This window comes from Quercus robur, chromosome 1 (genome assembly GCF_932294415.1).
Source record: "Quercus robur chromosome 1, dhQueRobu3.1, whole genome shotgun sequence".
Classification (NCBI taxonomy): domain Eukaryota; kingdom Viridiplantae; phylum Streptophyta; class Magnoliopsida; order Fagales; family Fagaceae; genus Quercus; species Quercus robur.
The window spans coordinates 1,444,415-1,463,824 of NC_065534.1; the positions used below are offsets into that span (position 1 = coordinate 1,444,415).

At 33.4% G+C, this 19,410-nt stretch overlaps 1 protein-coding gene and 2 long non-coding RNA genes across 4 annotated transcripts; 1 reads left to right on the forward strand and 2 right to left on the reverse strand.

Moving 5' to 3' along the window:
• Positions 1–4,959: 4,959 nt before the first annotated feature.
• LOC126713444 (uncharacterized) lies at positions 4,960–7,165 on the forward strand. The gene is made up of 2 exons (XR_007651347.1): positions 4,960–5,084; positions 6,885–7,165. It is a non-coding gene; the product is annotated as an uncharacterized LOC126713444 (long non-coding RNA).
• Positions 7,166–7,943: 778 nt separating this feature from the next.
• On the reverse strand, positions 7,944–10,141 carry LOC126714935 (ribonuclease 3-like protein 2). Of its 2 annotated transcripts, none has more exons than XR_007651710.1 (3): positions 9,579–10,139; positions 8,549–9,157; positions 7,944–8,374 (listed from the first exon to the last, which is right to left on the reverse strand). XR_007651710.1 is itself a non-coding variant. In XM_050415358.1 (3 exons), exons 2-3 carry the CDS (start codon positions 9,132–9,134, stop codon positions 8,317–8,319), a joined length of 378 nt encoding a protein of 125 aa, XP_050271315.1. In that variant the 5' UTR covers positions 9,135–9,157; positions 9,579–10,141; the 3' UTR covers positions 7,944–8,316. The 2 variants fall into 2 exon arrangements, 1 of the variants encoding a protein (XP_050271315.1); XM_050415358.1 differs by having other exon boundaries at positions 8,815–9,157; positions 9,579–10,141.
• A 56-nt stretch (positions 10,142–10,197) lies between these two features.
• LOC126714948 (uncharacterized) lies at positions 10,198–12,601 on the reverse strand. Its single transcript, XR_007651713.1, has 3 exons — positions 12,539–12,601; positions 12,325–12,440; positions 10,198–10,530 (listed from the first exon to the last, which is right to left on the reverse strand). It is a non-coding gene; the product is annotated as an uncharacterized LOC126714948 (long non-coding RNA).
• Positions 12,602–19,410: the final 6,809 nt, after the last annotated feature.

A 19,410-nucleotide genomic window follows, 5' to 3' on the forward strand; every position in this document is an offset into this window, starting at 1 on the left:
AGAAAAAATAACAACAAAAATCTAAACAATTTAATTTTTATGTAAAGCTAACAAAAGCAAAATTCAATTTTGAATCTAATTAAATTTTCTCTAAGCATTGGTTATATATATATATATATATATAAATGATTAGGTTTTTTATGATCTATTTATATTGAACTTCTCGTTTTTTACATTGAATTAACTCACTTGGCACAAAAATTTTTTTTTAAAAAAACTTACATTAGATGAGATACGTGGCGCATAATTAATCTCTAATTGAATTCTAATTAGATTTTCTCTCAGCTTTACCTATTAATACACACACACACACACACACATATATATAGATTAATAGGCAAAGCTCAGAGAAAAAGTTCAATTAGAATTTGAAATTAGAATCCAATTTTGCGCAATGTGTCTAAATTTATATGGGGATCACATCATAATTATCCACTTAAGTTTGTGCCAGATGTCCACCTAAGTTTTTTAATCTTTGTGCCAAGTGAGTTAATGAGAGTGCAAAATACTAAAAATCTAATATTAATGAACTATAAAATTATTTTAAAAAAAATAAAAATAAAAACCAATCACATATACTCAATAAAAATCACCATACAATAAAAATCACTACATGTTCTATCTTATTAAAAATTAGAAGAAAAAAAATGATCACAATTAGCATTAAATTTAGGTAATGTAAGGGCAGTTTTTGGGGCCCAAGCCCAGCAAGCAGGCGATTCTGGCCCAAAAGACCCTCAACAATGAATTTGTAGAGAGTGGGTCACAGAATTAGGTCTTGACAGAGTAAACGTAATTATTAGTGAGCCATGCAACAATATGAACGTGGGAATATTTCATTACGCTTCATGGGATTACAATCCGTGGGGGTGCATGAGTGCTTCTTATGCTCTATTTACAGAGTTCCTTTCTCTCTTTCTCTCTTCCTTCCTCTCTCTATCAAAATTTTTCCTCCCCTGGTTATGGGGATTTTCTTCTCTTATATAGCATCCTTCAATTGATAATGACCTTACACTTGTTAACCATCTGGGCCTCTACTTGAGTGCCTGTCCCATTGGACATCCCCCTTCTTTTTCTGTGAGTTGCACTGGCCAAGATAACACTATTCTGCTGTCCTCTCTACATTAATGCGGCTAGAAAAGTAGCTTCCTTGCATTTAATGCGACAGTTATGGTTGCCCCCTGGACATCCAGCATTTTCCTTCTACTTGGGACGATTTCTCACTGTGTACAGGGCGTGCGTTGGACTCCCATTTGGTGCGTCCGAGGAGACACTCCTCCTCGGACGACCCTTAAACAAGCCCGGCCCAACAGGATTGGGCTAGAAGTCCTCTGGCCATGTCTTCACTTCCTGTTATGGCTGGGCTCCGCACGGGTACCAAGGCCCACTGTTGACTGATGAATTTTACCCCCACAGGTAAGAATTTTAATATATAACTAATTACGTTTACATTTATTTAAAAAAATTTACTAATTATTTATATTTTTATAATAAAAATTAGGCTTATACGTATGCATGTGTTCATGCTATTTTTAAAAATGATTTCACTAATTATTTATGTAAGGACCAGATTTGATATCCTAGCCCAAGGTATGAATGGAATTAGGTCCAAAAAGCCCAAAATAATGAATTTGTAGAGGATGGATTAGAGAACTGGGCTTTAGTTAACCAAACAACAAGTTAGGTAGATTTGATAACAAAAGAATGAAAATACACAAGTTTAAACTGAAGAAAAAATATCCTCGGTGAAGTCCGAGGATATTGGTTCTTATATAATGTTCTTAGGTAAGGTTACAAGTCCGGTTCTAGATTGCTACAGTGTTTCTTTCTTGATTTTTCCGATCCCCTCTCTCACTCCCTCCTTCTTCTTTTATACTGTCTTTCCTTTTCATCTCCACCTTCCACGTTCATGCCAGATGGTCGGTGTGGATACTTGTCCCATCAGCACTCCCCATAAGTTCTTATGTAGTAGCTGTAAAGCTGAAATCCACTGTTCAGGCATCACATCCACATTAATGTGGCCAGAGAGTAAGCTGCAATGCATTTAATGCGGAGGCAGCAGCTTTCTCCTTAGATATTTTAGGACTCCTCCCTATCTGATGTCTCTGCAATGCTTATCCGCTCTAACTAAATTTCCGGAATCGTCACCCTTGTTGATAGACCATCTCTTAAGACCTCGGCTTTGTCTAGCCGAGGACTTATTCATCCTCAACCCACTCTCTTGAGCCATTATGACCAAAGCTAACCTTTTTGTTCATCAACACAGTCTCTTCTAGCGAAGACTTCTCCTTCTCGGACAGATCATTGTCCTTGACTTGGGCCACAGGCCCAATATACAAGTAGATAATGAACTCCTGGGCCCAAGAGCCCTACAATTTATATTTTTATAATAAAAATTATGTTTAATTTTAAATGCATGTATGCATTTGAATGGGTTACATGCTAAAATATAAAGGCAAAAACCTCATGCGAGAGAGCCCAAGTTGAACTTGGATTTCCTAATACCGTTAGGTACTGGTTTGTTAAAGTAATCAAATAACAAGAGTCCTCCTAGGACTCGGTCACTTATCAGTGGACCAAAAAACAATCCACATGTAACATTTACATATAAAGATCTTGAAGAAAGCACTGGTGGGTTCAAAGACGAATTGGGTAAGGGTTCTTTTGCCAACATTTATAAAGGGGTATTAGCATCAAGTCATAACACTCAAAGAATCTAGAAAAGATGGTGACTGTGTACAAGTTTATTTGGTAACAAAAAATGCAGATTGCATCAAGAGTTGCTAGAGGACTAATGTACTTGCATGAATAAATTTTAACGGAATGGGCTTGTGAATGTTACTATCAAGGTAAAGTGGAAAGATTGGTGGAAAATGATGTGGAGGCTCTTAGTGATCTGAAGTGGGTGAAGAAATTAGTGACGGTGGCAATTTTGTGTATCTAGGATGTGTCATCATCAAGGCCTTCCATAAGGGAAGTCATTCCTATGCTAGAAGGCATTCATGAGATTTCTACGCCTCTTTGTCCTTTCCTCTACGGTTCAACATCTGATCCTGATTTCCGATCATCCTAGGTGGGATTTTCAGTCATCCTACTCTGTTCCATCTAATGATCACCCTACAAACAAGTGACAATTACTATTTGTTCTGTTTGTCACTTGTTTTGAAGAATAGACGTTTATGGATACTCATTAGAGGTTGAAATCAATCACAATTTTGTGTATTATGACCAAGCCAACGGTGTTTTACCTTATTCTGATTCAAAGTAGAGATTATTCTTTTCTAAAAGCTTCACTCTATTATTGCAAATAATATAAGTATGACCATTGTTCCATGGTCATAATAGTATGCTTCCAAAACATGATCTTATTGAAATTTAAAGCACCCAATAATATCCTGAGCTTTTAGAACCAAACACTATTAGAAATTTGATTATAAATTCAAAAATTAATGCTAGCCAATCACACTGCTTTATTGCAATATACACTAAGTACTACAACGATGCACAAAGAAACATAGACTAAATTTTATTATCAAAGAAACATAAAATAAAAATTGACACACATTACACATGCATACAACTCCAAGGTTGGCTATTTTTTTTTATTCCGTCATTTCTTCTCCCATGATTGAATCTGCAAACCACTTAGCCTGACTCTTTCCAAAGCAAGCAAATTCGACCAATCTGAAGCTTAGGAACAAAAATAACAAAACCAAAGGAAATAGGCAACATCTGGAATGAGGAGAACAATTACTGTAAATCAAGAATATCAGAAAAGGGGTTCCTTCCTAACCAATGGTTGTCCCTGCTTCTTTGTGTGGTATTGCACTGAGTCTGATCATTGCTTCCAGGAAAAAAGCTATGCTACAAAAATAAACAAGGCCAAAATAGTCATCAAAATACCCGCCGTATATGCCCTATATGGATCACCGACTATGGCGAGGAGTGCATAAGAATAGCTAAAACAGAGGGTGACATTGAGTGCGAAGAACAGAACCTTCATGTACCAATTTGGACCGAGGAAAATAATTAACGAGTTTGAGATCAGAAATGTGATAGCATTACCAATGAGGAATACCTAAAAAAGGCCATCTTCAAAAGCAATGGTTGTCCCTGCTTTGTGTTCACACACTGCTTTATTGTCGGTATTGGGCATAATAAAACCTGCTTTGGTTTTCAGTAATATTGTATTGGACAGATCAGTGGTTCCATCAGGACTACTCCCTACTTCAGTGGTATTGCACTGACCATTATCTTGCCAAAGTCCACCAGGAGGGCAGTGTACCGCTTGATAGCTGACTGTTACAAGCAGTATTGCAACCACCAGAAGCAAACTGCGCCTTTCTTCTGATAATTTCCTTATTTCACCTTTAAAATCCATTTTCAAAAAACTGAAAACAACTTGATACTGGCAGCCTTTGGTACTTTTCATACCTATTAAAGGTAGAAAGAGATGAACTCGATTTAGCTTTAACACGATGTAGCATATTTTGAATCTCTCCATTCTGTATTTGTGTCTGCCCTTTCCGCAAGATATCCCATGTTGTGTCACCCTCTAAATTCTTATGGTTTACATCGAAAAATTTGTAAACAGTACGAATTTAGAGGGTAAAACAGCATGGGACATCTCACAAGGACAAACACATGTAAACAATAGAGAGATCAAGCTTATGTTATACAGTGCTAGAACTTCATCAAGTTCACCCCTTTCTATAGTTACTCGAAGTGATGATAATAATATTGATGAATTTTACAACTTAATTGGAGAGGATGAAAAATTTTTGGAGCACATCGATGAGCTACCATTTATTAATAAGAAAACGTTCTGTCCGGAGTTGGCAGAAAAGGGGCTATTTACGCCGCCAATTAGGAGTTGCCACGTTAGATACACATTGAGGCCTCAGTACACTTTATCACACAGGATTGTAGCTCAAACAAAACCAAAATCACCAAACACGTTCTGTTCAGAAGAAGCCCTTACCTGGAGAAAACAGAGTCCGGTCCCAACGCCTCCTCTCCTCTGAGTCTAACCAATGGAGCTCCTCCTCGCCATTGGAGCAGACACCCATGCACCAAATACGGCGGTTTTTTCCAATTTCCCCTTTATTGTTTGATTAGTTACCTCCCCAATATTTAGGTTTCGAAATTTTGATAGGTTTGGGTTATTTTTTGGATATCAATCTATTCATATTGGTATAGGTTTTGTTGATTTATACAGATTTTGCCCTTTTTTTGGGTATTTTCATGGGTTTTGATTAGATTCTTAGGTGATAGGCCACCCACCTGTACAAACTTAAATTTCTTGGAAGTTCATGGATTTCGGTTTTAATGGATACAGACTTAAATTTCTTGTACCACTCTTGAATTTGGCATCCATGAACTTCTTCTTCCTTCATTTTGTAAATTAAGTATATAATAAAAAAGTTGAGCTTCCTTTCTTCCTACTGTCAATTAGAACTGCAATCTGTTACAAAAAAGCCATACACAAATGATAAGTAACTAGCTACCATTGATCTGACAAACTGTCAGTTTTATCTAATCAACTAAAAGGAAAACAATTTCATATCACTCCCAATGGTGCAAGATTTAAGTTTTAGAAGTACAAATATTGCAAAACAAGATAATATTATAGCACAGCAAAAGTATAATGTAACCCATGTGAAATTTGCCCACTAAAATATCCTTTAGCAAATGTATAAATGTGAAACTTGTAGAGATTTTGATTTTGGTTTTAATTCTTGACAATGGATACCTCTGATTCCTAACATTACAACTACCGTATCCAAACATAAAAGGGGAATCTGAATATGAATTCAAGAATTTTTCCTTTATAAGTTGGATACAAATACAAATATACAATCTGATAAACTTTGACTAAAATTAGTAACACTCATTTTATTTTTAAATGTTACTAGATCCTCATTGAGATGTATCAAAGCTACTATTCAACTGTTGAGGCTCTTTTTCTTTGTCTTTTTGGTTGATGAGCTTGATTGTTCTCCTTGTTCGTAGCTAGGATTTTGTGTTTCTCAATTTTCTGAACTATATATAGTAATACTATTGGATTATAAACCTCATTGGATATCTTTCTTTTTCTTTTTTTTCTTTCTTGTTTTTGAAAGGTGTTAGTCCTTTCTATTATGTTATTAGAAGGCTTATTGTTTGGATGATATTGAATTTCCTTGTACAAATTTTTTCAACTTGGATCAATGCCTACCATTTATTTTTTAAGTACTTGTATGATGGTTGAATTTGTGATTTTTCTTAATTCAAGATATTTTCGTAAATCTATTTATTTATGGCTGAGACTGGCATGAACTATTTCACATCTTTCATTCTTGAATAACTATTAACTGCAGGCAAAAATAAGTAAAACAAGTAAAATAGGTTAAGTGTAGGCAAAAATAACTATTTCTAGGTTGCCTCGTCGTCATTATACTGTCATATTTATTTAATTTTCAATTTGTGTTTTTTTTTTTTTTTTAAAAAAACCTTGACTTAAATTTTTTGGATTTGCTTTTCTTGGGAGCTTGTTCAATTAGGAATCCAACACTAAAATGAATTTAATTGAATGGGAATCTTGTTTTTTGTTATAGGTGCCTTTTCAACAAGTTTTTTTACTGTGGTTGTTGAATTCTCCACCGTGAACCCAGGCCTCTGGGACATAGCTAGTATCATTTATTTGATAGATATTATCATATTCTTAGCTTCAAACATAATTTTAACTACTTGTAATTTCAATTTTCTCCTACTTGTAATGTCAATTTGCTCTTTATATGTACCATAGTGCAATTTAAGATGTAGTTGGAGTTATTTTATGTAGTGTTTATTGATTTTTTTTTTTCTTTTTATTTATTTATTTGGTTGTAAGTTCTTTTATGTAGGATCAATAACAAGAATTCCAAGAAGGCTGATGTTTAAACAAGTTTTGTGACCAAGAGAATGCATTGGGAAGCAAATATTTTTTGCTATACAATATTTTAATTGTGGTGGATAGAACCATCTTCTTGTAGTTTGAATTGAGAGAAGTTTTATTTTAAGATGTATCTTCAGTCATATGATTCTCTTTTTGTATTCTGAATCATGACATGTTTTATTTTAGATGAATGTATTGTCAATTAGAAACATTTATAAAAAAATTGTGACAGGTTTTATTTCAAATGTATTTGTAATCTTATGCTTCTCTTTTTGTATTCTGAATCATGAGAGGTTTTATTTCGGGTGAATGTATTGTTAAATAGAAACTTTCAAAAAAAAAAACTGTAACAGGTTTTATTTCAGATGTATTTGTAATCTTATGATTCATTTTTTGTATTTTGAATCATGACAGTTTATTTCAAGTGAATGTATTGTCACTTAGGAACTTCTATTGCAAATTGTGGCAGGTTTTATTGTCAATTAGAAACTTTGCTTTCAAAAAAAAAAAAAATTGGGGGTATATGTCGTTATCCTGTGAAGTAAGAGCAAAAAACTGCATATAGATTTTTTTTTTTTTTTTTTGGTCTTGTATAGATTCATTCAATCATGTTTTTTACATTTTGTTTGAGAAAAAAGGTATCCATGAAAGATTATTTTTAATGCTTTAAAACTTACAAAATAAAACGGAATGCATTTATTTCATTGATTGAACAATGTCATACATTTAAACCGTTAGTACTGATATGATCAGACACATATTATGGAATCACGGTAATATCAACAAATTTAGCTATTAGCTCTAGCTAAAGATGCAAAACTGTGTGCAGCTGTGCAAAAGAATTATTAACATTTTCAATATAACTGTGTTTTAAGCATACAAAGCTCATAGATGCATATAAAGTACCTTCCTTAATCAGTATAGGGAACAATGAGAGTGGGTGATACATAAAGAATATAAGCAGCTTTAGCAATAAAAGACAGAGCAAGTAATCAATCGGGTTGCATACAACAATGAGAGTGGTTGATACAGATGGAACTTTCACTTTATACTGTAAGTGTTAATTGTTAAACTGTTAAATAGGTACAATTTAGTTAAAAATCTAGTGGCATAAACTAATCATGTCCAAGCAATCAAGTGAACGTAATTCATTTAACCCCTATATCACATGGGTCTACTTGCAATTCCATAAAGTATTCCATGTATTTTAGCTGTAGCCATTAACCAAGTCATTTTTACTGTTCTTCACTGATATTCTTCTAAACTAAACCTAACCATTCTAACTGTTCTTCACTGATATTCTTCTAAAAAAGGAGCAACATCATAGATAATTAGATTCTTGTAAGGCACGAATAATCCAGGAAGCTGCAGAATTTTGTGCTTCCTTTACTCTTGACTTTTCATCTACCTCTATATACATATTTCTTGTCATGTGGTGGACCCTCATGTTTCTCAAGGCTGCAAGTTATAGTAAAAGTATATTTAGATTCAATATCTTACAATATAGATATGAAAGTGAGAATTTGAAAAAACAGTGAATACTTGAGAAGAAGAACTGCAATGAACATGTGAGTGCCCACAAGCCAATAGAACAAACTACAAAGCCTACTAGTTTATGTTCATTTGACATACCATAGAGATCAGTATTCCTAGTTCCAATCATTGTGAACCCAGTAATCAAGCTCTTCAAAACATTCCATGCCATCCTTATGAAATTCTAAATCATAAACTATGGCCTATGGGAGAGAGAGGAGGGAGGGAGGGGGAGAGAGAATACAGGAGGCTTGATCGTGGTTCAACTCACAAAACTAACAGGCTCATCATCAAATAATTCAGAACACACACACACACACACACACACTCTATTGCTTCACTGCTCATAGTAAAGAAGCTTGTACCCGTAAATAGGCTTAGGCCATTTTTTCTTGCCACAAAGCTCATGTAACTTCTGCTTTGCTCCATCAATCTCAAATGACTTATTGAGTCCAAAAGAAAAATCTAGCCTCCCAACATTAGCGGGCATAGATTCCGATAACTTGAGCAAAGCTTGCTTTGCTGCATTAAGCTTTGCAGTTTCCTTCTTCTTAGAAGAACCTGAAGCGATAAACTTACCATCGACATATACAGTTGCAACATTCTTTTCCCCATTCTTCCAATACTTAATGTCAACCTGCTTCCCTTGCTTCTGACACAACTCAAACAACATCATGACAGGCATGAGCCATAGGAGTCCCTCTAACTCTGCTTTCAAAAGTGATAGGTGGGAAACAACAATCATTAAATGATGTATAACAGACTTTATAAAATGATAAATAATAATTTATCAAAAAAATCATATTATGTGAATTAGACTGATTTCAAGTAGTGAACTAAAGAACAAGAATACATCTCCAGATTTAGAAATTCATCAATTTTTTTATTCATAATATATAATTTATTCATGTAAGAACTTGAAATAGTAACAAGATTCTCATAATAGACAAATCAAATTTGTTTAGGGTTGAACTTAACCACTTTGGAATCCAATCAAAACGCACCAAGGTACCAAAATACAGCAAAACCCATACCAAAGCAAGTGATTAACGTCCAAAAAACCTAACCCAAAACCATAAATATTTTGAAATCCAAATTGGGTAAAAGAACAAATCACGAAAAAACAAACCTTGAGGTTGTGACACCACGTTCACGGTGGCTCCGGCGCATTTTCCAAGTTCCAGCACAGATTCCGAAGGAGGCGTGGAGATTCAGTGCTAAGAAGAGGCGGGGAGGAGCTCCGTTGGTTAGACTCAGAGGAGAGGAGGCATTGGCACCAGACTCTCTTTTTCCTCCAGGTAAGGGCTTCTTCTAAACAAAACGTGTTTGGTGATTTTGGTTTTGTTTGAGCTACAATCCTGTGTGATAGAGTGTACTGAGGCCTCAATGTGTATCTGACATGGCAACTCCTGATTGGTGGCATAAATAGCCCCTTTTCTGCCAGCTCCGGATATAACGTTTTCTCTTTATTAATACTCCTTTACACATAGCTGCATCCTGTTGGAACATCCAATTTGCCCTAGAGTTGATGAGTTTAAAGCCTTCGGAAACTAGATTCAAACGGGTTTAGTCCCATTCACCTTGCTCTACAAAATGGGCATATTGAGTTGGTGCGTCAGCTTCTACAACTTGATGGGGACCTTGTACGTGTCAAAGGAAGGGAGCGGCTAACTCCTTTGCATTATGTAGTAGAAAGTGGTGAGCACCTTGATCTATTACGTAATGCAAAGGAGTTAGCCGCTCCCTTCCTTTGACACGTACAAGGTCCCCATCAAGTTGTAGAAGCCGACGCACCAACTCAATATGCCCATTTTGTAGAGCAAGGTGAATGGGACTAAACCCGTTTGGATCTAGTTTCCGAGCAAATGAAGGCTTTAAACTCATCAACTCTAGGGCAAATTGGATGTTCCCATAAGATGCAGCTATGTGTAAAAGGGTATTAATAAATGGTAGCTCGTCGATGCACTCCAAAAGTTTACTTGTGTTTGTCCTTGTGAGATGTCCCATGCTGTTTTACCCTCTAAATTCGTACGGTTTACATCGACAAATCTAGAACCCCAAGTGAGTAAGTGACACACAACCTACATAATGTAAATTACCTAAGTATTGTCCTTGGTCTATCCTTAATCCAAATGCATAAACTTCTTTTTCTTTTATAATTTTTTAACAAAAATTATAATTAAAGAAGTAACAAAAAAAAAATGATCATTATGTATTACATGCAATTGTAAATTAAGCCAATGAATCATTAAAAAAAAAAAAAGACAATATTTTTATATATTGCCCGTACGTGATGGAACTGTACATACTCCCTAAAATTTTAAACATTTTAAAATATTATATTTAGACTAGTTAGGGCAGCATGTGCCTTGCACATGCTTGTTGTGGAAAAAGAGTAATGATTAAGATAATTCTAGATTTTATTTATATCACAAAACATAGATATAAATCATTTGATTTTTAAAGTATATAGAAATTTACATTAATCAAATCAAAATAGACATTAATTCTCAAAAAATAAAATACATCAATTTTACTATATGCAAATGAAACACTAATATATCCTTCTCAAATAAAAGACATTAATTTATAGGCAAATGAATCCAATTGTATCATCCAATTTAACTTCACCTCAGCAGCTAGAAGTTGAACAATGAAATGAATAATCAATTACAAATACTTACCCATAGTCTATGTGATTGTTCTTTGGAGAGATACAGAGCTTCAGTTTCATAGCTCAAGGAAGCTCAACAAAAACGTATATATTATTATCTTTTGGTCTTTCTATTCGGCTAGCATGTATATATCACCAGGAATTGCCAATTCAAAGTTTTAGCAACTATTTGCTAGTACAAGCTAAGCAGATGAACCATTGGGAGTTTATTCAGCCCTTCATATGCAAGCAGGGCCATAAAGTCCTATAGCAATAACAAATTGTCTAATGAAAAACTAGATAAATGCCAGCAAGGAAGCAATAATTTATAAATTCACTCTCTAGGAAATATTGTTGCTACTCTGCATAACATTTTCTAGAGCAGACAAGTCCTCATTCTTCTCCTGCAAGTCATGTGCCAGCTGATATGTCAGCTCAATGGTCTTAAGTGCATTTCCCTCCAAGGAAAAATGAAAATTCCTGCCACTCTTTCTTCTTCTTCTCTTTAATTTTTTTTTTCTTTCTCTCTTGCACGCTGTCTTCTTCTTCTTTTTTATTTGTGTGTCACTGTGTTAGATATTTTCTTTGTTTTGATTCTGTGAGCCCACGCACTACTACTTCCTTTAAAGCTCTTTTGTTTTGTCCACCTTTAAAATGTTATTAAAATGGGGCCATGTTTTTGGAAGGAGTAACACCAACAATCTCACAACAAAATCAGTTAGTAAGTTTTTTATTACTTCTAAATGTTTACTACTAAAATAACTTGTTTTTGAGATGCCATAAGAGCAATACAGAATTGCCATTTTCTTGAGAATAAGTCTGAACGGACACAAATTGACTCCTACATCACACTTTTCGTTACTAAATTGTGCAAATTTATAATTTATCCATTTATAGTTTAACTGAAATTTAAGTTGCATTGTTTGGTAGATTAACTCCCGTTTTTCCATTGATTTTTTTTCTTTTTTTGTCCACCACTTAGATGAAGAATCAAGGTTCATTCCCAACTTAACAAAAGATTGATAGCCTTTTTTTTTCACTCTAAATAGTTTATGTTTTCTTCAATTCTATTAAAAATGCATAAAAAACATAATAATTTCAGATAAAGATAAAGCAAACCACCCAACTCAGATGCAAAAATAAACGAAAAATTTCTTAGAAAAAAAAAAAAAAACAATTCAATATGAAATACATAATAACACAAACATTCATATTCTTGTACCTTTTTCCTAGTCCCCCAATACCAACATGTGATCAACTTGTGCGTAGATCAGCAACAATAAAGTCTTTCAGACTCATTTTCTTTCTTCGCCTGGGATTTCTCTTATTTCTTGGCATCTAATTAAAAAAAAAAAAAAAATCTCAAAACCATTAATCGCATTATGTTATATGTCAACCCAACATAACAAGTAAAGAGATGAAATGAGAGGACTCACCTGAGAGAGAGAGAGAGAGAACAAAAGAGAAAAGAGATAGTGAGAGATCATATGAATGAAGAAGAAAAGAATAAACTACCTTCTTCAGTAAAAAAGAAGAAGAAAAGTATAAAGAAAAGTCAAAAGTGAAGATAGGGAGAAGTAAAGAATACGTGTGTGGAGGAGAAAAAAAGAGGAAAATATATATATATAAACGTGGGAACGAAAGGAAAAGGGATAAAGAGAAAAATAAAATTAAAAATTAAAACTAAGAAATGTTACTATAATATTTTCATAATAAATTGACTTAAAATATGCAATTTTGGTTCCCTCCCACCAAAAAAAATTATAAATTGGTTCATGAAATCTAAAAGTGTATGTTCTATTCTATCCATTTTGCTTAGTTGCCAAAGAATAATTACAGTAACCTTTGGATAATAACAAAAAAAATTAAAGCACAACTTTGGTCCAAAGAAACCCAATTGCCAAAAAAATAATATGAATTACCAGCAGACAAAGAAACCCAATTGCCCCAAAAAAAAAAAAAAAAAAAACATGAATTACCTCTAGACAAGTTAATATTGACAACAAAAGTAAAGTATAAATTTGACATTATCAAATATATGAATTTCAATGTAAATTGTGAACTGTTTAATGTTATATTTTTTTAAGTTACTTTTTAAAAAGTTTTTAATTATGTTTACTGTAATAATAATATTTATTTTTTTATTAAAAAAATTATATAATAAGTTTGCTGTAATAAATTGTTTGGTAATATTACTTTTTAAAATAGAGAAATTTGGGACGGAATTGCAAGTTCATGAGCGTGAAACAGAAGCTGAGTTAGAGAGAGAGAGAGAGAGAGAGAGAGAATTTTTGTGTAGGAATTTTTGTGGGTCATGAGGTAGATGGCTGTCCTAAAGGCTAAAAAGCCAGTCCATTTCCCAATGCCTGCCCTAGTCCAAATCAAAGACTGGGCTAATTTGGAGGGGCTTGTCATGCTTGCTTGTTTAGGGTATGTTACAAATAGTAGTCCTAAGCCTAATTTGTGTTTGATTGGTTCTCTGTTTACGAAAGTGATTATTTATTTATTTTATTTATTTTTTTTTTTTGGTTAATGAAAGTGATTATTTATCACAATGCCAAATATGCTCGTAGAGTTAAATATATGTCTCTTTCCTAGTTTTCTGTGGCTGGTTAATTAGGTAGAGAAATCACCCTTATATAAGCGTCTTGAATTTGCTAACTGCTAACACTAGTAGGACCAGCATGAATTATAGAGTTTTGATGAAATACTTGGTTTGGAAAGTCTGAGCTATGGCTGGTCAATGCGCTTACAATTCAGTGGCAACCTTTCACATCCTCCCTTACTTGTCGTTAAAGAAAGAACCAAAAAAAAAGAAAAGAAAAAGTGTGTCTAAATCATGACTCTTAATTGGAATATGCTTTGCGTATGCAAGAATTCTTTTATAGGTTTTACTAACATATGCTCTCATGTTCACACAATAAAACTAATAGTTATATCTTTGAGATTAGCATGGTTTATTGTACAATGAACCCTATTAGGATTTATACAAGAGTTCTAAGAGTTTGTATTAAGTGTACATCGGCTTTACAACACAATTAGGCCTCTTTGGCCAACATACATAATAAACTTATAAATCCAAACTATTTTTAACACTTTTCCTCAAATTCAAGGTACAAACTTAGCGAAGTCTTGAATTTTGGATAAATCTTGTGAAGATCTCTACCTTGAGTTTGGAATTGTTGTAATATTCACATATGAGTAATGTGATTGGTTAAGTAGTAAAGGTCTTGCATAGGATACTAATGAGAAGAATAAGTGATTAATATAACATGATTAAACTCAAGTTGATGTTCCTATATGTTACATTAACTTCTAAATTGGAGCGTTTCTAAAGTTTCATCTTCTTATCAAGAGGTATCAAAGATGGTAAGCATTTGTTGGTGGGTCTCACATACGATGTAGTGGTATCACAGATGGTAAGCATTCATTGGGTCAAATAAAGTAGAATAAGAAAAACTCTCATGTTTTACCACAAGTTCTAACTATTTGTGCAATATGTGCTCCTAGACAAAGTACAAGGTGAACAATGAAGATTCAGGAAATCAAGGGCCTATAGTGGTTCAAGCTTTTGTTTTCCCTGTAATTAGAGAAACTGGTCACTAACCAATGCAATGTACAAAATTCTTTTAACCAAATGTTAAAATTCTTCTTAAAAAAAAGAAAAAAAAAAAAAGAACAAACAAACAAATGTTAACATATCTAGATTTAATTCACTAATTACAACTATTTAAAAGTTGAATTACTCTACATATTTGTTAACAGGCGCCTTTAAAGGTGCACTACTTAAGAATGTCAAATATTTAATTATCATAGGAATGCACATTTTAAATAACAAATGATACATTTGTTTGTTAAGCTCAAAAAAAAAAAAATGATACATTTGTTTATGTAGTTGTTGTACATTGTGATAGTTGTGTGTACCTTTAATGATATTGTATTTTAATTTCTCAAAAAAATAAATGATATTGTATTTTATGTAGTTTAATACGTTTGAGGACTATTAAGCCAATTTCAATAAAGCATTAAAAACCCCAAATATAGACATGTAGTAATCAGGCTATAAGGCATAAAAATAGGTTTTTGTATACGTATTATGACTTCAATGATTTGAGTGATATTGGTTATTCTCTTTAATCCGTGTATAAAATTCTTTGTATATAAATATAATCATCACAAGTATACTGCATGTAATGTGTATAACTTATCAATAAAAAACAAAAATAAATACAATTCGTGTGCCTACTTCTTTTTTTTTTTTTTTTTAATTCTCGTCTGATATATGGGCTACATAATGAACTTGGTTCAAAAAAAAAAAATTGTTCATTTTGTATAGGTCTAGTATATAAACTCAGTTCTCTCTACATTTGCAATAGCTTACACAATCACGATTTTTTTTTTTTTATTAGGGTGTACACAATCACGATTGAATAGAGTTTTTTTTTTGGCTGAATAATGATTGAATAGATTTTGGCAGCTTGTTAAACTGACTATAAATAGTTCTTGTACCATTGAATCTACAGTTTTAGTTACAGTGAGGAGCAGGAGTACTGGTGGGGATAGGATAAGACTAATTAATTCTAGTTCAGTACAATACGTACCCAGGAACGCATTATGCGCACATCAAAAAAAAAAAAGGAACGCATTATGCTTCTGTACCATCCAAACCTCCTTGTTGGGAAGGTTCAAAAGGTTGGGTGTGACTGTGAGGGGTTGAGAAAACATACGTTAAGTTTTTTTGTGTAGCATTGCTCTTGAGGGGTTTGGCCAGAAACAGGGGCGCATACAAATAGTCAAATACCGAGCGAGCAAATAAGTGTTTTGACACAAAAGTATACTATAAACTTCACTCAAATATTTTAAGAGAGAGTGAGACAAGTCATTCTATTAATATGTGAATGATATAGTTAATAGTATTATTGTAAAGACAGAGAAATTAGTGTGTCAACAAAGAACAAAGAAACTTTACAAACTCCTCATATATTTTTATATTGTGTGTGAATTTTGAAAATCTAACCGTTAGATTGCATGTTCTTATTATATTCTTCATGCATGTAAAATTTCAAAAAGATCAAAAATCAATTGCTATCTCATCAAACAAATGTTAAAATTTCAAATTTTTATGTTCTAAAATTATGTATAAAAAATAAGTTTATTGATTGAATAATAACTAATATCCAATTTGAACGAAATTTGATATGCATGTTAAGAACATAATGAACATGAAATTCAACGGTTAAATTTTCAAAATTCACACAAAAAAAGAAATATATGAGAAGTTTAAAAAGTTTCTCTCCAAACTAGTTTGGAATGAAACTTTGTTCGTCAACAAACTTTAATACACAAGTTGCTTTTATATATACCCTTAACCTAATTAGAATAGAAATAAATTAATACAAGTGCAAGGTATGATATACTGTTTGCAGCATGTATTGGTCCACTTAGTACTAACCAAAAAAAAGAAAAAAAAAAGGTTCCCCTGTTTTTTTAAAATATTATTCTTTAAATTTAGTAGTTATAATAGAAAATGGTAAATTTGAATGTTAAGAGTGTGTTTGGAAATCGGTTATTTGTTGAAAACCGAAAATTTATTATTGAAAATACTGTAGCAAAATAATTTTTAAATGTGTGAATAGTACTGTGGGATCCAAAAATGCATTGGTATATGCATTTTTGTATTTTTGGCTAGGTCGTGAACAGTGCTGTGGGACCCAACCAAAAATGCAAACGCTGGAAACGCACACTGGCCGTTATCCAACTCACGCTAAATATCGTTATACTTTACTGTATTTGAACATTAGGGGTCTGTTTGGATACTGTGGGGTCAAAGAATTTGACAACCCCGACCCAAGGACGGACAAAGAAAGCCCAAATGGCCAAGGACGGACAAAGAAAGCCCAAATGGCCCAGAAGCGTTGCCGAGGACGATCCTGCTCTCGATACCCCAAATCCCAAGGGGAGAGAACAGCGCATCGGCAAAGGTAGCCTCCCAGAGCGCTCCCAGGAGAAGGGTAAGTACAGTAGGATACCCATAGGCGTATGGTGCAGAAGCAATCCAAGGAAAAACTGTCACATCCGCATTGAATGCACCAAACTAACGTTCTGGCCGCATTAATGAGGAAATGACCCCTGAACAGTGCGGCCTTGGTTGCTGCAACTCATAGAAGGTTTGGGAAGGTGGCTGATGGGACGAGCACTCGAGTAGTAACCTGCATGATCAACAGGTGGAGGATCAAGATCGACTGGAAAGAAGTATATAATGTGAGAGACCCTCCAAGAATGGGGGATCGCGAGAAAAGAGCAGGAGGAGAGAAAAAAGAGGAAGCTGTGGCAGTCTGCATGATCTTGAAAACCTTTGTAACCTAGTATTGAAAGAAGAAGAAGGAGAATACTAAGTTCCTCGTACGAAACGCCCGAGGATAAAATTCCATACTTTAACCCATTTCCTTGTTACTCAGCCCACGCACAACCATGTCTAGTGATTGTGGTTCAGACTAAGACCTAGTTCTTAAACTCATTCTCTAAAAATTTATTGTATTGGGCTAGTTGGGCTTGAGACCTTTCGTCCAATTGAAGGAGCGCTTGAATCCAGTCCCTACAGATACCGTTTATTACTGAAAACTGAAAATATTGTATTAAAATAATTTTTAAATGTGTGAATAGTGTCGTGAGACTCAATTTTAAAGAAAAAATTACATAAATTAATAACTTGTGGGTTCCGTGAACAGTGCACGGGACCCACAAAAAAACGCTAGACACACCATTAAAAGAATTTCAGCAACATCCAAACGCTCACTAGATATTGCTATTTTTTTTTTTTTTTTTTTGGTGAAATAAAGAACTAAAATTTTGATCTCCTAATTACTTTCACTTGTTGTGAGTAAAAAACAGTGTATAAACCCAAACGAAGCTAGAACTAATATTCTAGCAAGACCACCATGACCATCCAACTTTTGTATGATCCCAAACGAAAGAATTGATTAAGAAATTTATACAGAAAATCCAATAGATATAGAGATGATACAAAAGTCCTTTCTCAAAAAAAAGAGTTGATACAAAAGTCAAACTCGCTGACTCTGGTGTAGCTGTAAAAAGTTTAAAAATTAAAGTCAAATACTTTTATTTTTAATGTGTTAAACGAATTATCATAATAAAGTATAATGGAAGGGCTACCGCGTGATGACCAGATTAAACAGCTCACACCTAAAATATATTATCTATTATATCGTTATAATTGTCGGTGTTTTTTTTTTTCTTAACAGAAGAGTTTTGCTTCTTCAATCTTCAACTGATAATTTAATTTTGTTTTATAAAGTGACATCACATAGAATTATATAAATAAGTGACATTTTTAATGCCAGAAAGGTACGTATTAGCTGGAGTACAAGTCTAAAGTCTTTATATGAAGTATAAGTGACATTTAATGTTCTGAAAATCTAATGGAAACAAGGTATAAATTCAACTTGAGGTTAAACTATATATATTTCACAATGCACCCAAAAAAACAGGGACTAAATTCTGACAATAGTTGCTTAAAAATAATAAGCAAACATGCTTACTCATTTTTTTGAATTGGGTGAACGGGTATTTTTATGATATTTGTTAATGTGTTTTAAGAAAGTTTTAAACTTTTAATACCATTTTAATAGAAAATATAAAAAATTGAAAAAAAAATTAGTTTTTCTTTTCTTTTCTTATAAAATACATCTAAAAATATTTCCTAAAAGAACATTCATATCCAATATCTTTAAACTATTCTATTTTACTATCTTGAAAGCTATTTTATCTATTATATCATACCATTTTACAATATACACAACATCCCAACTTTTATTTTACAATAAAACACATTAAAATAATATAAATTATACAATAAAATAATAAACAAATTATCTATCTCTCTCTCTCTCTCTCTCTCTCTCTAATTTCTATCCCTGCCTCTCTATCACTCTCTCAACAACCAAACAACCCAAGCACCACTATGCCACCACCATGCCCACCACGCCACCACTGCCTACCAAAATCCCACTAGAACCAAAAAAAAAAAAAAAAAAAAAAAAAAAAAAAAAAAAAACCAAAACAAAACCCACCAGAAACCAAGCAAACCCATAGTAAAAACAACCAAACAACCCACTACCCACCACATCAATCCAACCAACCAATCCAAATCCAACCCAAACCCCATCAGAATCCAAAACACCAACCCATAGGAATCCAAAATCCAACCCATCCAAACTCAAAAGACAAAATTAATAGCAAAAAATCAAACAACCACATCAGAATCTGCCGTGCCCACGCCGATCTCGCC